This window comes from Ictidomys tridecemlineatus, chromosome 1 (genome assembly GCF_052094955.1).
Source record: "Ictidomys tridecemlineatus isolate mIctTri1 chromosome 1, mIctTri1.hap1, whole genome shotgun sequence".
NCBI classification, from domain to species: domain Eukaryota; kingdom Metazoa; phylum Chordata; class Mammalia; order Rodentia; family Sciuridae; genus Ictidomys; species Ictidomys tridecemlineatus.
The window spans coordinates 60,867,236-60,885,101 of record NC_135477.1 but is presented as its reverse complement, the minus strand read 5'-3'; the positions used below and the strand labels follow the sequence as shown (position 1 = coordinate 60,885,101).

The 17,866-nt window shown below is 37.7% G+C and overlaps 1 protein-coding gene across 2 annotated transcripts; it reads right to left on the bottom strand.

Moving 5' to 3' along the window:
* Window positions 1-6,540: 6,540 nt before the first annotated feature.
* LOC106145155 (myoregulin) lies at window positions 6,541-17,866 on the bottom strand. 2 transcript variants are annotated; one of them, XM_013362411.4, is made up of 3 exons: window positions 17,603-17,866; window positions 7,410-7,539; window positions 6,541-6,763 (listed from the first exon to the last, which is right to left on the bottom strand). In XM_013362411.4, the coding sequence occupies exon 3, from the start codon at window positions 6,740-6,742 to the stop codon at window positions 6,602-6,604; it is 141 nt and encodes a 46-aa protein (XP_013217865.1). In that variant the 5' UTR covers window positions 6,743-6,763; window positions 7,410-7,539; window positions 17,603-17,866; the 3' UTR covers window positions 6,541-6,601. The 2 variants fall into 2 exon arrangements, with proteins under 2 accessions (XP_013217865.1, XP_077897894.1); XM_078041768.1 differs by lacking the exons at window positions 7,410-7,539; window positions 17,603-17,866 and adding an exon at window positions 6,929-7,387.

The following is a 17,866-nucleotide window of genomic DNA, read 5'->3' as shown; positions in this document are numbered from 1 at the left end:
CCACTGAGCTGTATCCCCTGTTCTTTTATAAATTTTATTTTCAGACAGGGTCTTGCTTAGTTTGCTCAGGCTGACCTGGAACTTGCGATCCTGTCTTGGCTTCCTTGTTACAAGGGCGGGATTACAATGGTGTGCCACCATGCCTGGCTTGGATACAACTTAATTTTTTTCTGTATGTCAAATGTAGAACAATGATCTGAGATTCCTATTTATAAGCCACACACAATACAATGGAGCTCAATGACCATAGAATACATAGGCCATTTGATTATAGACTAAAGCCTTAAAAAAGAGGAAGGAGTTAACAATCACATAGTCAGGTTACAAGTTTGTATTGCAAGGTTTCACAACACATTTAGGATGGGTTGAGTTTTACACATTGAAAATTTGAGTTTAGGATTGAGACATCTTATTACAGTCCCAACCTCTCACCTTCCAAATGAGAAAACAGCAAAATCACTAACCACTTTGGCTTAAACTGAGGCCAGATAACTGGTTAACAACAATGTTCTAGAGGCAGATTAAAAAAAAAAACAATTATAGTTGCAGATGGATGGCATGCCTTTATTTGTTTCATTTTTTTTCTGAGATGCTAAGGATGGAACCCAGTACCTCACACATGCTAGGCAAGTGCTCTGCCACTGAGCCCTAGCCCCAGCCGGAGGCAGATGTTTTGAGTTGAAGGTGTTGGTTCACTCATCTTCCAGCTGCATCACTACAGTTAGAATGTCCTGTGTGAATGCAAACATTTGACTTAATTCCTCTAAGCCTCTATTTCCTCATCTGCAAGATGAAAATTCCTTATTGACTTCTTAGTTCAGATTGAATTTCATAAGGTTTGCACAGTGTGTTTCTCAGTATTGGCATTTATAATTAACAGGGTTCTGGCTTCCATTTTTTGACCTCTCTTTTCAAATTCAGGATACTTTCTTCCCCAGGCCACAGAATGGGAAAAGGATACAAAGGCCCTTGAATTGATACCCAGAGGTCACAAAATTAAGAGCACATAGGTATCTGTGTTTAGGTATGGCCAGTAATTCATAATCCTTGGTGGAAAGTTAAGAAACTACTTTAGTTAGGGGCTGGATTATAATAGCACCCGGGTGTAGGGGGCATGAAGTTCTATGAAATACTACAGCAAGCACTCCCAGAAAAAAATGTGATTTAATCCAGTTTGCATGTGAACACACACACACACACACGTCATGAATATTGTTGAAATTCATTAAAACCATCCTTTTCCAATTCTATGGAAAGGAGTCACCTTAAGTAGTATTGTGTCCTTTATTTCACAGGGCCACTCCTATCTTCTTGATGTTTATAACATCTTAGAATCATATAGTTCCTTCTCTCATGTGTTTTCTATATGTCTTAGTGCATTTTGTTTAACATTCACAGTACTTCTATATGCACAGTACTTCTGTATACACCACTGTACAAAGCAGATGACATGAATTCCATTGTTCTTTTTTCCTATGTCAATGTAGAAGGAGTGTGAGACCCAGAGACCCAGAGGTTAAGCAAATTGTCCAAGGTTCACATAGCTGTTCAGTAGTCAGAGCAACAAAATGATAGGAACACTTTGTCCTGGGAGCTTCCCAGAGCTTCTCAAACCATAGCATGCATGTGACTCACTGGGGATCTTGTTACAATTTTGAATTTATTAGGTTTCAGGGATTGTAGGATTCTGGATATCTAGCAAGCTTTCTGAAGTTGCTGCTATGGGTATTCCTTGGATTGTCATTCTAATACCACCATTATTCTCTGGGCATGTCCTTCCTACTATTCCCCAATTGCAGTTGTACCACTGGGATACTCAGGTATTCATTCATTCATTTTCCCCACGAGGCTCTGAACTCCATAAGAGCGGGATTTTTTAAAATTTTATCACTTTTTATAATTTTTATTCCTGACATCAAGCGGCAGAGTTTTCATGATCAATGGCATATGCTTCCTTTGTAACAGGGAGCAATTATTCTGTCACAACAGACTGGAATCCTTCAGCAGATGACATCATGTCTTGGAGCTTCAGTGGCTTGCAATTGCTAGAACCAGCTTGATATGAATGACAGCCCCGGAAGGTTAGGCAGAGCCCTTGCTGATACACCTGTTGTGTTGTTGAAGAATAAGGGGAAATTCAGCCAGTGTCCTTTACTCTGCTTTCAGGCAGTAACAAACATGAAATTACTACAATTCTCTACAATAAATGCTAACATAACCTCCATGGAATTAGTAACCACCCTGGTTCTTAAATCTGAATACTAACTTCTGACATTTGAATATATGTCATATATATCATTTTGGTCTTGCCTAACCACAATCTTGTGATATGATTGTGTTATGAGAATGCTTCTCCGTGAGCTAAGGTTTGCAAGGGAGTATAAATAAAATGAGGATATTAGAGGAAGTCTGTAGTAGGGAGATATACGTGGATTGACTAAGAAAAACACTGAGGGTAAAACAAATGGAATATAATCATTCACATCAAAGACAGCCTGGCAAAGTTTATATTAAATTTTATTTTTAACACTCATTATTTCCAATTTCATGATATTTTTATTCTTTATGCTTAGTATAGTGCTTAAGCACTTACTTTTGCTCTGCAGGAATTTCTCTGACCCTGGCTTCAAAGAAAAGGAAGAGTTGCTATAAGAAGTAATACATGTGTTATAGATGTGACCCTGGGTCTTGTGGATGCTGAGTAAGTGCTCTACCACTGACCTAAACTCAACCCCCAACATGTAATTCTGTTGCCAAAGTGAAAAAAAGAAGAATGTAAACTTCATTTGCATAATGTGCCACTTCTATAACAGATATGTCACTGCATTTAAATGGCACACATTTGTGGATCATAGATATTAGGAAATCTTTCAACTTCTTGCCCTGTGATGTGGCTACAATGATTGATCAATCAATGTCACAGGTCTGCCATTCTCTTCAGACATGGCTAAGGAGGCTGATGTTTCACCTGAGGAATGAATCAGTCCCTGGATGAAGCTAGGACCTCATCACAGCACAAGGCAAGTGACACCAGAAAGTACCACCCCTTGGTAAACATTGGTGTCACATTTTACTCAATGATCATGGGACAAGAAACTTGCTAACTTTATAAATTTGGCATAAAACCTTACCTTGCCAGGCAATGGCCAAAGCTAATAGAAGTCATTTTGGCCTCTTTTCTAAAATAAAATATTTCTTCTTTATGGTTAGACCCTGTTAACTCTGTAGAGATTGCATTTGTGTAGCATTTGTTTTCCTGCCAAAATATCTATCATCTTTACTGGGATTTATTTTTAATAACTTTTTTTTCAGTGAAAAAGCTTAAAATCAACACAGCAATTTGAAAAGTACACTCAGCATGTTTCACTAATGATAATGAAACCATAGTGCTAAGAAAGAAAAGGAACTGATCTAAACTAGGGTGGATGCCCACTAGGTTCTAGCTACTTTACATGCATTTTCTCATAGTAAAATCCAATAAAATAGGCATTAATGTTACCATTTTGTTTATGAGAAAACTACCATTTAGAAGTTAAGTCATTTGCTAAAGTTAACAGAATTAGATCACTTCTATTGCTCTCATAAATTTGTTTTTTTATTTTATTTTATTTTTTATTTATATATAACTGTGGAATGCGTAACAATTCTTATTACACATATAGAGCACAATTTTTCATATCTCTGGTTGTATACACAGTATGTTCACACCAATTCGTGTCTTTGAAGCTGTACTTTTGATAATAATGATCATCACATTCCACCATCATTAATAAAACCATGTCCCCTTCCTTTCCCTCCAACCCCTCTGACCTATCTAGAGTTCGTCTATACTCCCTATCCCACTATGCATCAGCCTCCTTATATCAAAGAAGACATTCAGCATTTGCTCTTTTGGGATTGGCTAACTTCACTTAGCATTATCTTCTCTAACTCCATCCATTTACCTGCAAATGCCATGATTTAATTCTCTTTTATTGCTGAGTAATACTCCATTGTGTAATACTCCATAGATGCCACATTTTTTTAACCCATTCATCTATTGAAGGGCATCTAGGTTGGTTCCACAGTTTAGCTATTATGAATTGTGCTGCCATAACACAATGGTGCCCAGCACCATTTCTGGTAAAAAAGAAAGTGAATGAGTATTTTTTGAAACATGAAGGGAAAACAAACTACCTCAAACTACAAAATCATAGTGTTTGCATATTATTACTCTGCTTCTTGAAAAAGGATGTTTATCATGTATCTTTTCTTCTCTCAAGTCACATATGATACCTAGCCCTAATTGCTAGGTCCTGAACAACAATTGATTATAAATTGAGGATTTGCCATATGCTAGGTATTGTGCCAAGCATTCTGCACCAGTCATCTCAATTCATCTCCTCTACAAATCTAGGATCTAGGGACTCATCCTTAGGTAAAAAGTTGATATAGGGTTATCACATGATAAGAGGTGAAGCCAGACATTGTACCCACACAGTCTAGCTTCAGGTTTCACGTTTCTAACAAGGTTGCCTACTGTGTGCAAGTTTCCAGGAAAAAAAAAATGATTGCCAAAAGATGAAAGTGATTTTACTCATCTGTTGGTGACCCAATAATAGGCTCCAACAAGTTCCAGCCAGAAGAGTTGAGGAGAAACATATCACATCACCAGGAGGTGGCCCTTATACACAAAAGGAAGAGTCTGAAAGGGTGGTGCTGAAAAGAGTACGATTTTCTGCTACAATTTTCAATTAATGCTCCATTTGTCTCTGTTTGGCTTATGGTTAAATATCCAACACCACTGAAAGGTTAGGTAAGAATCAGTGAAGGAACACGACTCAAAGTCCAGTTCCTTCCACACTTCATTAGGTCCCTTATGAAACCTTGCATTAATGATTGGGCCAAATCTGAGAGGACAGTCATGGTATGGAAGAAATCAGAATTTTTTTTTAAAGTGTGTGTATCCAATGTAAAAACTCAAAAAGTCACCTGAGAACAGGGACACATACCTATCATCCCAGCAACTAGGGAGATTGAGGCAGAAAAGATTACAACTTTGAGGCCAATCTCAGCAATTTTACAAGACTTGTCTCAAAATAAAAAATAAAAAGAATAGGAAATGCAGCTCAGTGGTAGCACATCCCTGGGTTCAATCCCCAGTACCAGGGAGGAAAACAAAAGTCTAAAGGACACAGAGATCTTGATTTTCAAAAGTTTACAAAGGAGTTCAGCAGTTATATTTTAACACTGGTAGTTAGAAAATGAAGGAATTAAGAAAACAAGGCAAAAGAATTCAGTTTAGACATTATAAGAAGGTAAATTTTTTTCTTTTCTGTTCTTTCCAGGGCTGGGTGTGGAACCAAGGGTACATGCTAGGTAGGTGCTCTAATACAGAGCTATACCCCTTCTTAATAAAAGAGTTTTAAAAGTGGAATTAAAAAAATAAACATAGGCAATACTACATACACTAATAGGGACACAAATGGAGCATTATTTTTCTTAAAAAAAAAAAAAGTTGAGCTGTGCGCTGTGGGTGCATGCCTATAATCTCAGTGGCTCAGGAGGCTGAGACAGGAGGATCAAGAGTTCAAAGTCAGCCTCAGCAACAGTGAGGTGCTAAGCAACTCAGTGAGACCCTGTCTCTCATAAAATACAAAATAGGGCTGGGGATGTGGCTCAGTGGTTTAGTGCCCCTGAGTTCAACCCCTGGTACAAAAAAAAAAAAAAAAAAAAAAAAAGTTGAGCTCTACAGATTTTAACTGTATTATATTAGTAACATGTTACTGGTTTCCTCTGGAAGGAATCTGATACCATGGATTGGGAAAGCTCAAGGCCTACTTCTTCTACTTCTGATTATGGACTCAATCTGGCATAATCCCTCTGAGATTTGTTTTTTTCACTGGTAAAATGGGGACAACACACACCTGTCTCACCTGTCTCCTAGGTTTCTTGTATGCCTATTAAAAGGCATATAATGAGTATTTATTTCCATATATGAAACTAACACAGGCCATCCTCTATTTCCCCTCTTTTCTTATAAATACTGTTTTCCTAAAAGAATCTGTTTAAATATTTCCATTCCTAACTCTTAAGTCTTTGTTGATAGAAATATACTTCTTATTTAATTGCTCAAGGTTAAGAAAAGCAATCTACCTATAAATTAATAAAACAGGTCTATAAGAAAATGGGTATAAACTAATGCTATTTTGTATGTAAAGATTGTGCTTCTGGGATGTTAGGTGTGGTGTGTTAAAAAGAATAACATAAAATTTCACATAGGCCTAGATCCTTAAAAATTAACTTCACTTATAATTTCACCTACAAATTTTAGTCAATACAACAAATAACAACAATGTTTAAGAATTGAGCAGTTTTAAAATTCAGTAGTGTTGATTTTTTTTGGTGGGGGGAGGACGGGGAACCTACCACTTCAATTTTTGTGAGCTTTATTTATAAACCATGAAGTACTGAAGAATGCACAATGTTGTTTTTATTGTAATGTTCTGTTGGCTTCTAGAATGAATTGGTGATGTCATCGAATTAAAATCACTCAACATATTAAAATACAAATCTTTATTCACTGGAATTTAATTTGAAATGCCCATGTGAAATCAGTTTTCTAAGAAGTTATAACCACATACATAATAGACATTAGGTCAACAAATAAAACAAACAAAATTTTTAGAAGTCTTCCTACAATTTCATCTTCCAGACTTTGGGGGGCAGTAGTAGAAATTAATATCCAGCTTTTTCCAGTCATATTCAGAATATTCCTGGCTCCCTAGAGGAAAAAAGAGAAAAGTATCCATAGTGAACCCATTTATAATCCATATTCTTTCCACTCAACCTAATATTTACATGATTAAAATTCAGTGATGAAGATATGTCTTCTATGGAATACTTCACACCTATTTGTCACCAAACATAATATTTTTTCCCAACTCACATTCACCATTCTATGTCATGGCCATCATGGGTTGGTCTATAGGCCAAATGCTGAACTTCCTTTCATTCTAAGGAAGAGAAATAGCTCTTTTCACATCATCAGCAGTTTACTTAGGAGAGATCTTCAGTCATTGATCACTTGATCATTTTATTGGCATTCATGAAGTTGCCATTCCTCTAACCTGTTCAGTTGTTATTACTAGGAAATGAGGATTTGAAGGCATGGGGAAAGGTAGGTAATGACTATATATATAAGTGTGTGTGTGTGTGTGTGTGTATTCCCCACCACCACCGAATGTTTGGGATCAAACCCAGTGCCTCACACATGCTAGGCAAGTGCTCTATCACTGAGCCACACCGCCAGCCCAGAATTAAAAAAGCCTTTCCTTCTTTGACTTTTCCTCAAATTTCTCCCTCATGTTTTGGTCACTGAATGGGACATCAAATGTTTTATTTCCTCCACATCTCTGAATTGAACTCACCTGAATCAATCCCAGGTAGTCGTAGGTAACGAGCTCCTTATTTTATTTATTTATTTATTTATTTTTCCTCAGTCTGCTCTTGCTAGGCCCAGTACATTCAGCACAGGTGGTCTCCTAGCAGCCTTGGCTCCTGTGTCAAAGCACATTAAAAGGTTTAATTGGACCTTGAGGTAGTGGAGGTAGTGGAGGGGTGGGGAGCCTGCCTGCAGAAACTCTGAAATTACTTTCAAAAGTAGACAGGAAGGAAGGAGATGTTGAAGAGTGGACTTTAGAAAATGTGAAATATTCTTTTTATTTGATCAGAGAACTGTATAGCTAAACCCTGAACATTGAACAGAAGGATTCAGCTGAATTCCAGAGTTTTCCTGGCAGGGCAAACATTCACAATTTTTAAAGGAAAAATCCCCTAATAAATATTTTAAAACAAATGCTTCAATATCTTCATGGCAAAACAACACTAAAAGCAAAACAAAACAAAAACTTCTCTTTGTAGGAGAGTGGCTCATCATATTATATGCTTGATTTTTAAGTATGATAAGATTTTGTGGCCGTGCACACCTGTAATCCCAGCAGCTCCGGAGGGTGAGGCAGGAGGACCTCGGGTTCAAAGCCAGCCTCAGCAATTTAGTGAGGCCCTAAGGAACTCACTGAGACCTTGTCTCTAAATAAAACACATAAAAGGTCTGGGGATGTGGCTTAATGGTTGAGTGTCTCTGACTTCAATCTCTGGTACCAGAAAGGAAAGAAAGAAAAAAGAAAGAGATAAATAGATAAATAAAAGATTTTGTATAACATTCATGAATACCAGCTCAGGGCACGGCACCTAAGTGAAGGGGAGAGAAGTGTTATGGTTTGAGTGGGAGGTGTCCTCCAAAAGCTCATGTGTGAGACAATGTAAGAAGGCTCAGAGGTAAAATGATTGGCTTAGGAGGGTCTTAACCCAATCAATGAATTAATCCTCTGGCAGGATTAACTGACAGGCAACTGAAGGTGTGTAGGGCATGGCTGGAGGAGGTGGGGCACTGGGGAACTTGGCTTTGGGGTATGGCTTGAGTCAGCTCTTTTGCTGCTGTGACTAAAGAACCTGACCAGAACCAATTTAAAGGAGGAAACGTTTACTTGAGGGCTCACGGTTTCGGAGGTCTTATTTCATAAAAGGTAGGCTCCATTCCTTAGGGCTGGAGGTAAGACTAAACATCATGGTGGAAGAGCATGGTGGAGAGAAGCAGCTGACATGACCATCAGGAAGCAGAGAGAGCGAGGCCTCCACTGTCAAATATAAATATGTACCCCAAAGCCATGCTCCCAGCTCCCACCTCCTCCAGCCACACCCTACCACTTCAGTTACAGCTCAGTTGATCCCTATTAGGGGGTTAATTCACTGATTGGGTTGAGACTCTCACAACCCAATCATTTCTCCTCTGAACCTCTGCATTTTCTTGCGTTTTCTGACATGTGAACATTTGACACCTCACATCCAAACCATAACATGTATATATTTTGTATCTGTTGAGTAGAGTCTCTCTCTCTCTCTCTCTCTCTCTCTCTGCTTCTTAATCATCATGTGAGCTGCTTCTATCCCCCACACTCTTCCGCCTGATGTTATACCTCACACCATTCCCTGAGGAATGGATCCCCATTCCTCAGGGAATGGAATCCCTGTGTAGGGACTGAGACTCTGAAATTATGAGCCCCTAGATAAACTTTTCCTCTGCTAAAATTTTTCTTGCCAGGTCTCTTAGTTACAGCAGAAAAAACAAACAACAACAACAACAACAACAAAAAAAAAAACCAGAAATGGACAGACAGGAGCTTCTAGCAATGTTTCATTTCTAGTCCTGGGTGGTGTTTACACTGGCAAACGGTTTTTTAACTATTTGTTAAACTGTATATAGAAGTTTTCTGTGCTCTTCTGTATGTATTTTACACCTGATAATAGAAATATTTTAAAAAGATGAGACACACATATACAAATGTCAGTAGTAGTCATAGTAGTTAAGCTTGGAAGGAGGAGTATGGGTGACCCTGTTTCTATTTTTCATACTATTTCATTTAGGAAGTGGTTGTCTCTATAATGCCAGAAAATACAGAAAGTAGTCTTTTTTCCTGTCCATCCATTTAAAAGTAATTTATTCTGATTGTACTTTTGTCAAGCCAAACACAACAAACATGAATCCAAGGAAAATTACATTTATCAATGGAACATTTTAATGAAAATGTGTAATTTGTGTGCTCAACAACACAAATCTCTTTCACTAAAGGACACATTCCTATCTTGCTCAAAATGTTCATGACGAACAGGAACCTGGCTAATTCCTGTTTTGTTTTTCCCCTTGTTTCTAGATTGAAATCACTGGAAGACACAAGTTTATATCATTACAAAGTGTTTTTAACACACACTGGTTTTACTGAGGATTAAAATTATGATCATCACAATATTTTGATTTATATTAATTCTTACAGCTTTTAAAATCTAGGGGTTTAATGACAAGCTAAAGCATGAGTTGTAATCATATTTAATTACTTAATATTTTCTTTTGGGGGGGATACCAGGGATTGAACTCAGAGGCAGTTGACCACTGATCCACATCTCCAACCCTATTCTGTATTTTATTTAGAGGGAGACAGGGTCTCACTAGGTTGCTTAGCACCTTGCTTTTTTGAGGCTGTCCTTGAACTCAAGATCCTCCTGCCTCAGCCTCCTGAGCCGCTGGTATTCCAGTCATGTGCCATCATGCCCAGCCATTTAGTATTTTCTAAGTAGTATCTCTATGGTTTTATTTGATAATAATCATCACTTGGAGGGACAATGATACTGTAAAAGCTATGCTGGAACTTATTAAGTGTGAATCTCTCCAGGCTTTGGTTTTATCTTGAATGTAGAATTTTTAACATTATATCTGAGTTGGCCACACTTGTAATCCCAGCTACTCAAGAGGCTGATGCAGGAGGATAACAAATTCCAGGCCATCCTGGGCAACTGAGGGAAACATTGTCTCAAAATAAACTAAAAAGAGATCTGGGTGTAGCTCAGTCTTAGAGCACTTATATTGAAGGACCTGGGTTCAATATTCAGTACCAAAAAATAGAAATAAATAGATCGATAGATAGGTGAATAAATAGACAAGTAAATACAGCTAAATGACATGACTTTCAATGACACCCTAAGTTATTAGGGGTAAAGCATATTTTTATGCAAATTTATATTGAAACTTTGCATGATCACAATTTCCCCTCCCATTTGAATGTGTCTCCCTTTCTTTTTCTCGTTTCCTAAGGCCACATGGGAGTCACTTTATTATTTTATTTATTTTTTTATTTAGACGATGAGGGTTGAACCCAGGGGCATTTTACCACTGAACTACAACCCCAGTTCTTTTTATTTTTTGAGACAGGGTCTCCCTAAATTCCCAAGGATGGCCTTAGACTTGCAATCTTCCTGCTTTAGTTTCCAGAATAGCAGAGATTACAGGAAATGCCACCAAGCTTGGCCCTGTTCATTATTTTCTAAAATGCCATATTGAAAGTAAAATGGGTAATCTCTTATCTAGTTTTTAAATTTTTTTCTTTACTTTTTCTTGACTCTATCAAGATTTAGGTTCAAATAATCTAATTCAAATTGACCTGTTCATTGTTGATTGGACAGCTGAGTAGTGCACCCAGTACATTAGACAAGTGGAGAATAGCAATAACTCTTGGTTTCTAGGAGCTGGACTTCATGGTATTCCCTGTTCTTCACTCGCCACCAGCTTGCTGGTCCTTGCCTTTGTAAGCTTTATTATCTTATTATTTTCATATTAAAAAGTTTCCCAAATCAACCCCAACTCTTGGGGATTACATTACGAGTGAATTTCCTAAATAGCTTGATCTTCTGGGGGCAAAACAAAACAAAACAAACAATAATGTAAACCATCTATCATAAAAATGTATTACTAGTTCCCTTTTCTCAATTTCCTTCGACCCTTACTACTTCCCTTTATTAGATGTGAACTTTTGGTCAAGACAAAGAACAGAACATACTTTGCAAAGTCTGTATTATAATCAAAAGAAAGATACTTTTCATTGGATTCAAGTTTATAATCTTAACAGTATGAGTTACATTTCAAAAATATTTTCTTTTTTTGACAAGAATTTTCTAAACCTACTCCTGTTTCCATCAATATCTAACAGTTAAGATAATATTCATGGAAGTTCCCTAGAGACACATGTGGAAAAGTGAAACTATGGATATCTGTCCATTTTTTCTTAATAGGTCACTTAATTTTGATAACTTCTGTTTTTTCAGGGACTACTATGTGCTGGTCCCTGATTATTTTGGTTTAGATAGGAGGTGCCCCCAAAAGCTCACGTGTGAGACAATTCAAGTTCAGAGGGGAAATGATGGGGTTGTGGGAGCCTTAACCTAATCATTGCTCTAAGCCACTTGAATGGATTAACCGGGTAGTAACTAAGCAGGTGGGGTGTGGCTGGAGGAGGAGTTTATATTTTGTCCTTGCTGAGCAGAGTAGTCTCTCTGCTTCTTGGTGACTTGAGCTGCTTTCCTCTGCCACACCCTTCCTCCATGATGCTCTGCCTAACCTTGGGCCCAAAATAATGGAGTTGGTCCTCTATATTTTAAGACAGACTTCTGAAATCCTGAGCTCCAAATACACATTTTCTCTTCAAAATTGTTCTGTTCAGATCTTTTGATCACAGTGAAAAAAAGCTGACTAAAGCACTGATTATGTACTACTGGGAGATGAAAGACACTGAGTAACCCACCCAAGCTGCCAATATTCTGTGCTGGAGTCCAGATACTACCTAGGACTCTACCTGAAGATGTCAATCTCTTTTAACTCTACTGATTAATCAATGTTTTCAAATGAGGTTACTTTGGAAAGAAACTGTAATGCAATGGTAATTGATCATACTGGAAAGGAACTATCCATATAATCATTAAGAGCCATGCTCCTTCTTTGATCCTGGCTACTTTCTATAAATATGAAATACTTGTTGAACAATTGATGGATCATCAGTGACCAATCTGGGCTCAGAGGTTTTTCAATTAGCAGTGAGCTGTTAATTTATTCATATGAAAACAATCTGCCTTTTGCCCATGGGACATTCCCCAGACCACAACTACAAGATCACTGTCTAGCAACAAGTTTAGCTAAAAGAACAGTTTCTTATTGTCTATTTTTATTATCTAATTTATTCTTGTTTATTACTGATATGAAAATTTGCTCTTGTTTCTAATCACTGGTAACCTTATACCTGAAAAACTTCTCCCCTTAACCTCTTAAAATTAACTAGACCCAAGAAGAATGTTCCCAGGACCTGATGGTTGAGTAAAGATCTGGAATCAGACTAAGGTTTAGGTCTCATGTCTGCCACTTATCATGAGACCTTGAGCAAGTTATATTAACTGTACTCAGAACTTCTATTAATTGAGGATGGTAAAATGTCCTATTTCATAGGATAGTGGGAGAATTAAATGCAATAATATTTGTGCCTAGAAAGTAAATAATCAATGATAATAATTATTATTAATTATACTTTAGCATGCTGCCTGCTAAACTGTACCCCTTAAATGAATTATTCTCAGGCTTTTTTAGCAACTAAACATAGATCTGTCAAACTTCTCATCTTTTCAGACTCAATGTTACCTCCTCCAGGATCCATTCTGACCACCTCAGAATTTATTTCCCAATTTTATATAACAAATGGCCGGTCACTACACTGTGTTCTATCCATTACCACTCACAATGCCATGGACAGTTGCTGTCTTTCTAGAAGTTGGGGACAGCCTTGTCTCTCCTGAATCCTAAAACTTCAGAGTCTCTGGCAATGATTATTTTTCAACTAGTATCAACTTAAGAGCTGCACTTCAGGTAGAAGATTTCATGGAAAACTGAAAGCTCATTTCTTTCAAATGACAGTTACAGTAAGGAAAACATGATATACAGATATAGATATAGATATTTAAAATAATTATCCAGAAAATAATTTTAAAAAATAAACCCCAATGTTGAGTGCTTTCATCTTATTTCCATTTGGAAAATGTCTCCTTTCCCATAAAGATTATGCTTAATAAAATTGCCTTCTTGAAACATGAGAAATCAAATGAAAATTATGTCAATGCTGTTGCTTTTCTTGTTTTTTGCTTGGAATTAGGGAACTAAGTCAAGTTTTTGGAAGGTAACAACAATGTGGCAGAGGACCTGCAGGGTCCAGGACAGGAGTGTCCTTCTGGGATGGCCACTGCTCCTATGGCATAAGGAAGATGTTCCCTCATTAAGCTCCTCAAATTCGTGTGAGTAAGGAGTTCATTGAAAAATGTGCATATTTAATGGCAAATGGATTTTGAGTGTCTTATTAGTTTCTGACATTTGGTTTAAGTTTTATTTTCTGAACTAATCAAGGTGCCATTACATCTGCCCAAAGCTGAATTATATCAGAAAGGAAATTCTACCACATATCTGAAAATTGACTTATCACTGACATAAACCTTATATGAGAAAGCTTGTATAAGAATAAACAAAAAGGTTATGGATTTTAAGTGACGGCAGCCCTGATTGTTGTACTTTTTTTCCATTTTACAACATGATTTCAAGGTGATTTTCCTCTCTTCAACTAAGAGAAACAATAGTTGTAAAAAGTTTGAATTAATAAAGAATTGTTGGTATCGGAAATGACATTTGATCTTGCATAAACTTCTCATTTGGCAAATGAGGCCCAGAGATGTAGGCTTGTCCGAGGTCACAGAAAGCAACAGTAGCCATTTTTTTTTTTGATATTCATGATAAATTAGGTTCTGTGTTTCGTCAGACTTGGCTATTTGTAAAGACTGCCTTCTCCATCTTCCAACATCATTGATTCAGGCTAATGTAAGACCAGAAAGGCCAGAATAAAGTAAATCTCAAGTGAAACAGGTCAATATCTAAAGGTAAAGCACTTGACAAAGTAAATTTTGACTGAAAACAAAAAGCTATTGTAATGGTTTAGATATTTGGTATCCCCCACCCAAAGTTCATGTGTGCTACAATGAAAGAAGGTTAATTAGTAAATTATAAATTTATGGGATGTATACCCTAATCAGTGCACTAATCCACTGATATAGATTAACTGGGCAGTAACTCTAAGCAGGTGAGTGTGTAGCTAGAGGAAGTTTGTCACTGAGGTCTTGACATTTGGGGTGTATATTTGGACTTTAGAAAGCAGAGCTCTTTCTGCTTCTTGGTTGTCAAGTCCTGAGCTGCTTTTCTTTGTCACAGCCTTCCACCAAGATGGTCTGCCTCATCCAGGCCAAGAATTATGGATTAAGCTGTTTGTGGACTGAAACTCTGAAACCATGAACCAAAATGAACTTTGCCTCCTCTCTGCTGTTGTTATCAGGTCTTTTGGTCACAGTGATGAAAAAGAGGACTAAAACACACGTGATTTGTCACAGATGGGGTTACAAGATAATGTAGATTTTGGAGCCATATAGAATGGTTTTAGATCCTGGCTCTGGTGCTGTTAGCTTTGCAGCCTTGGACAAGGCACTTAACTTCATCTGGAGAATAAGCGATAATAACATCTGTTTTACGTGATCTGAAAGGACTTAATTCAAAACTAAAGTTAAGCCCACACACACTTTGACTTCCATCTCATAAAACTTTATGAGGTGGAATATTAATACCACTGCTCTCTTAGTCAAAAGACCCAAGCCCAGAGAACTAGACAATCCATACAAATGTGCTATTACACATTTAGCAAGAGGTGACCAAGGATTTGAATGGAGATGTGTTTGCATCCAAAGCCCCAACACAGAGGCACTAATCAAAGCTGTATGAAGAGGGCTGGGGCTGGGGCTCAGTGGTAGAGTGCTTGCCTCGCACAGATAAGGCACTGTGTTTGATCCTCAGCACCACATAAAAATAAAGAAAAACAGAAAGATATTGAGTCCATCTATAACATATATATATATATATATATATATATATATATGTATGTATGTATATGTGTGTATGTGTTTGTGTGTGTGTGTGTGTGTGTATGTATTTTTTAAGAGATATGAAGAAAAAGGAATGAGAGGGTTATTTGTTGACTGGTGGGGTTTTTCATCTGCAGAACTCAGCTATCCAAAGAAGTGTCCTCCCTGGTTTGAGGTCAAGGAACAAAGAGTATAGGATCTCCGAACTTGTTTAAGTTCTCAAGATCATTTGGCAAAACCTCTTTAACTGCATACTGGGCATGCACCACACACCCCTCTGCAGAGATTCACTGCTGCATTTTCTCTTAATGTTTTCTAGGTGCAGAAGTGATTTCTGAAACCAGCTGGATTTCATGTTGAGTCAAGCTCAGTTGAGAAAGTAGATAGTAAATAGAAGAGCACAATTTCAAGTTTCAGTCAAAGACTGTGACCTCCTTTAGAAAAGAAGTGATCTTTCCAGCATTTAGCATAGAGCTTCCAACAAAGTTGGTGCTCGACCATTTTTTTTTTCTTTCATGGTGGAGGAAAAAGGAGAGGTGTGACATCAAGGTGTCTTTCTTCTATGCCTCACAAAGTCATTACTTGGAAGATGACACTCAAGGAGAGGTTCTGAAAAGCACTGAATCAGAGCAAGTCCATTCTGGCTCTTACCAAAGTTATTCACAAAATGGATTCTTTCTCCATATTAAAAGGCTTATGAGCCACTTCCTGGCCTAGCTCTGTATGTTTCACCCAGTAGGACTTAAGTGCATCTTTGCAGAATGAAACTTTATACAAGAAAAACAAATCTTATAATATCTCCTGATACTACTCCACAGAGTAATCTGTGGGAAGCATGCACCTCAGAGACAACTTTCCTTTCTGTTGTAGACAGACACAGAATGGAATCAAATGTGGCAAGGAGGTAATATTTAGAACTGTAGAAGAATAGTAGCCAAAAGAAAAATTTGGAATGATGATTATAACAGTCAGGTAAGTTTATAAAAAGCAATAGCTTATGTTCTGAACAGTTTCTGGAACTTCCCATCAACATTGATTGTAACTGTAGACTTATTGTCCTGAGCTGCTAATACCCTACTTCTATCCATCCATTCTCTGCATTCACAGGCTTATACCATCCTAAAAATGAAGACATTAAAAGCAGTGAAAGTTTAATATTGTCTCTATACTCTAGATTAATGTTTCCCATTAGAGACTATATTTGGAGGCTCTGGGTCTGAATTTGAAACAAATGAGAGCTGATTAGGAAGATTTAAGAAAATTTTGAAGGAGAATTCTATAAATAACTGTAAGATAGCTGTCACTATACTTGGCCACTATGTACATCATGAATAAACTGGAAAGCCCAGTAAAACAAGTTATGGTTCCCATTTCACAAGGGAGGAAACTGAAGCTCAGGGTGGTTGAATTCTTGCTTGCCATCGCACAACTTGTAAGTGGTCCAAACCAGGATTCCACACCGGGTACATATCTGCCCCTTTCCAAGTCATTATAATGCCTCCCTTACACATTCTATCTGGAAGCCTGAGGCACATGTTTAGGGTCTGAACATATATAAGCAAAGTAGAAAGCTATGCTAGTCTGTGGTCCTGCAGAAGGACTGCAGTGTCAGGTTTCAGCTCTGTCCACAAGGAGCAAGCAAAGTGTCTGTCGTTCTGGACTTCAGGACCCTCCTTTTCCAGAAAGTAAGCACAGTGACTGCTTTGCAAGACTCTCAAAAACAGCGGTTATTAAAAAAAAAAAAAAAAAAAAAAAGACTGCAGACACAAAGCCTTTGGCTAAAAAGCAAGGAAGTAACAAGACAGCACCCTCTCTCACCCAAACATGGAATGTGGAACACACAAGGGCCCATGTCTCCCATCCAACTCCCCCGTGTTACTTTCAAATGTGAAACTAATCTTTGACATCACTGTCAAAGACTACCAAGCCTGCCACAGGGCTTAGTCAAATAATTTATATACAGCATCATTAATCCCTTGCTTCTCTTCCTGCTTTTATTTAGCCAGAAAGGAAATGAAAGGCATGGGATTCTAATTAATTAATATTTCTCATAGTCCACCCTATAAAACTTGCAGAGATGTTGAAATGCAGGAAATGGAAAGGGGCTTTGTGAATCTTAACCTACTATATTCTCCTTCTACCAGAAGCAAACAAGAGTCCCCCTTAAATTTCCTCCTACACCAATATCTTAAAATGCCATAGTTAAAAAAAAACAACAAAACGAAAACCCAGCACTTACAGTTCAGGGGTTCAATAAGCAAAGTCCAAAGTCAAAGGAATGATCTCTCTTTCTGGTGAAAAACACCATATGCTGTTGGTGGATCAGGAGCTCACTGGGCTGTTATTAATAACTGGCTTAGAGCTTTATGAAGAAACATGAGCCAGAATGTCATGGAGAAGGCAAGTGGAAAGGAACTGACAGACACAGGTGGAATAAATTATGGCAAAAATATCCCATACAGCAGCTCAAATAAGCCACCAGGAGGGAATCAGCTTCTCCATG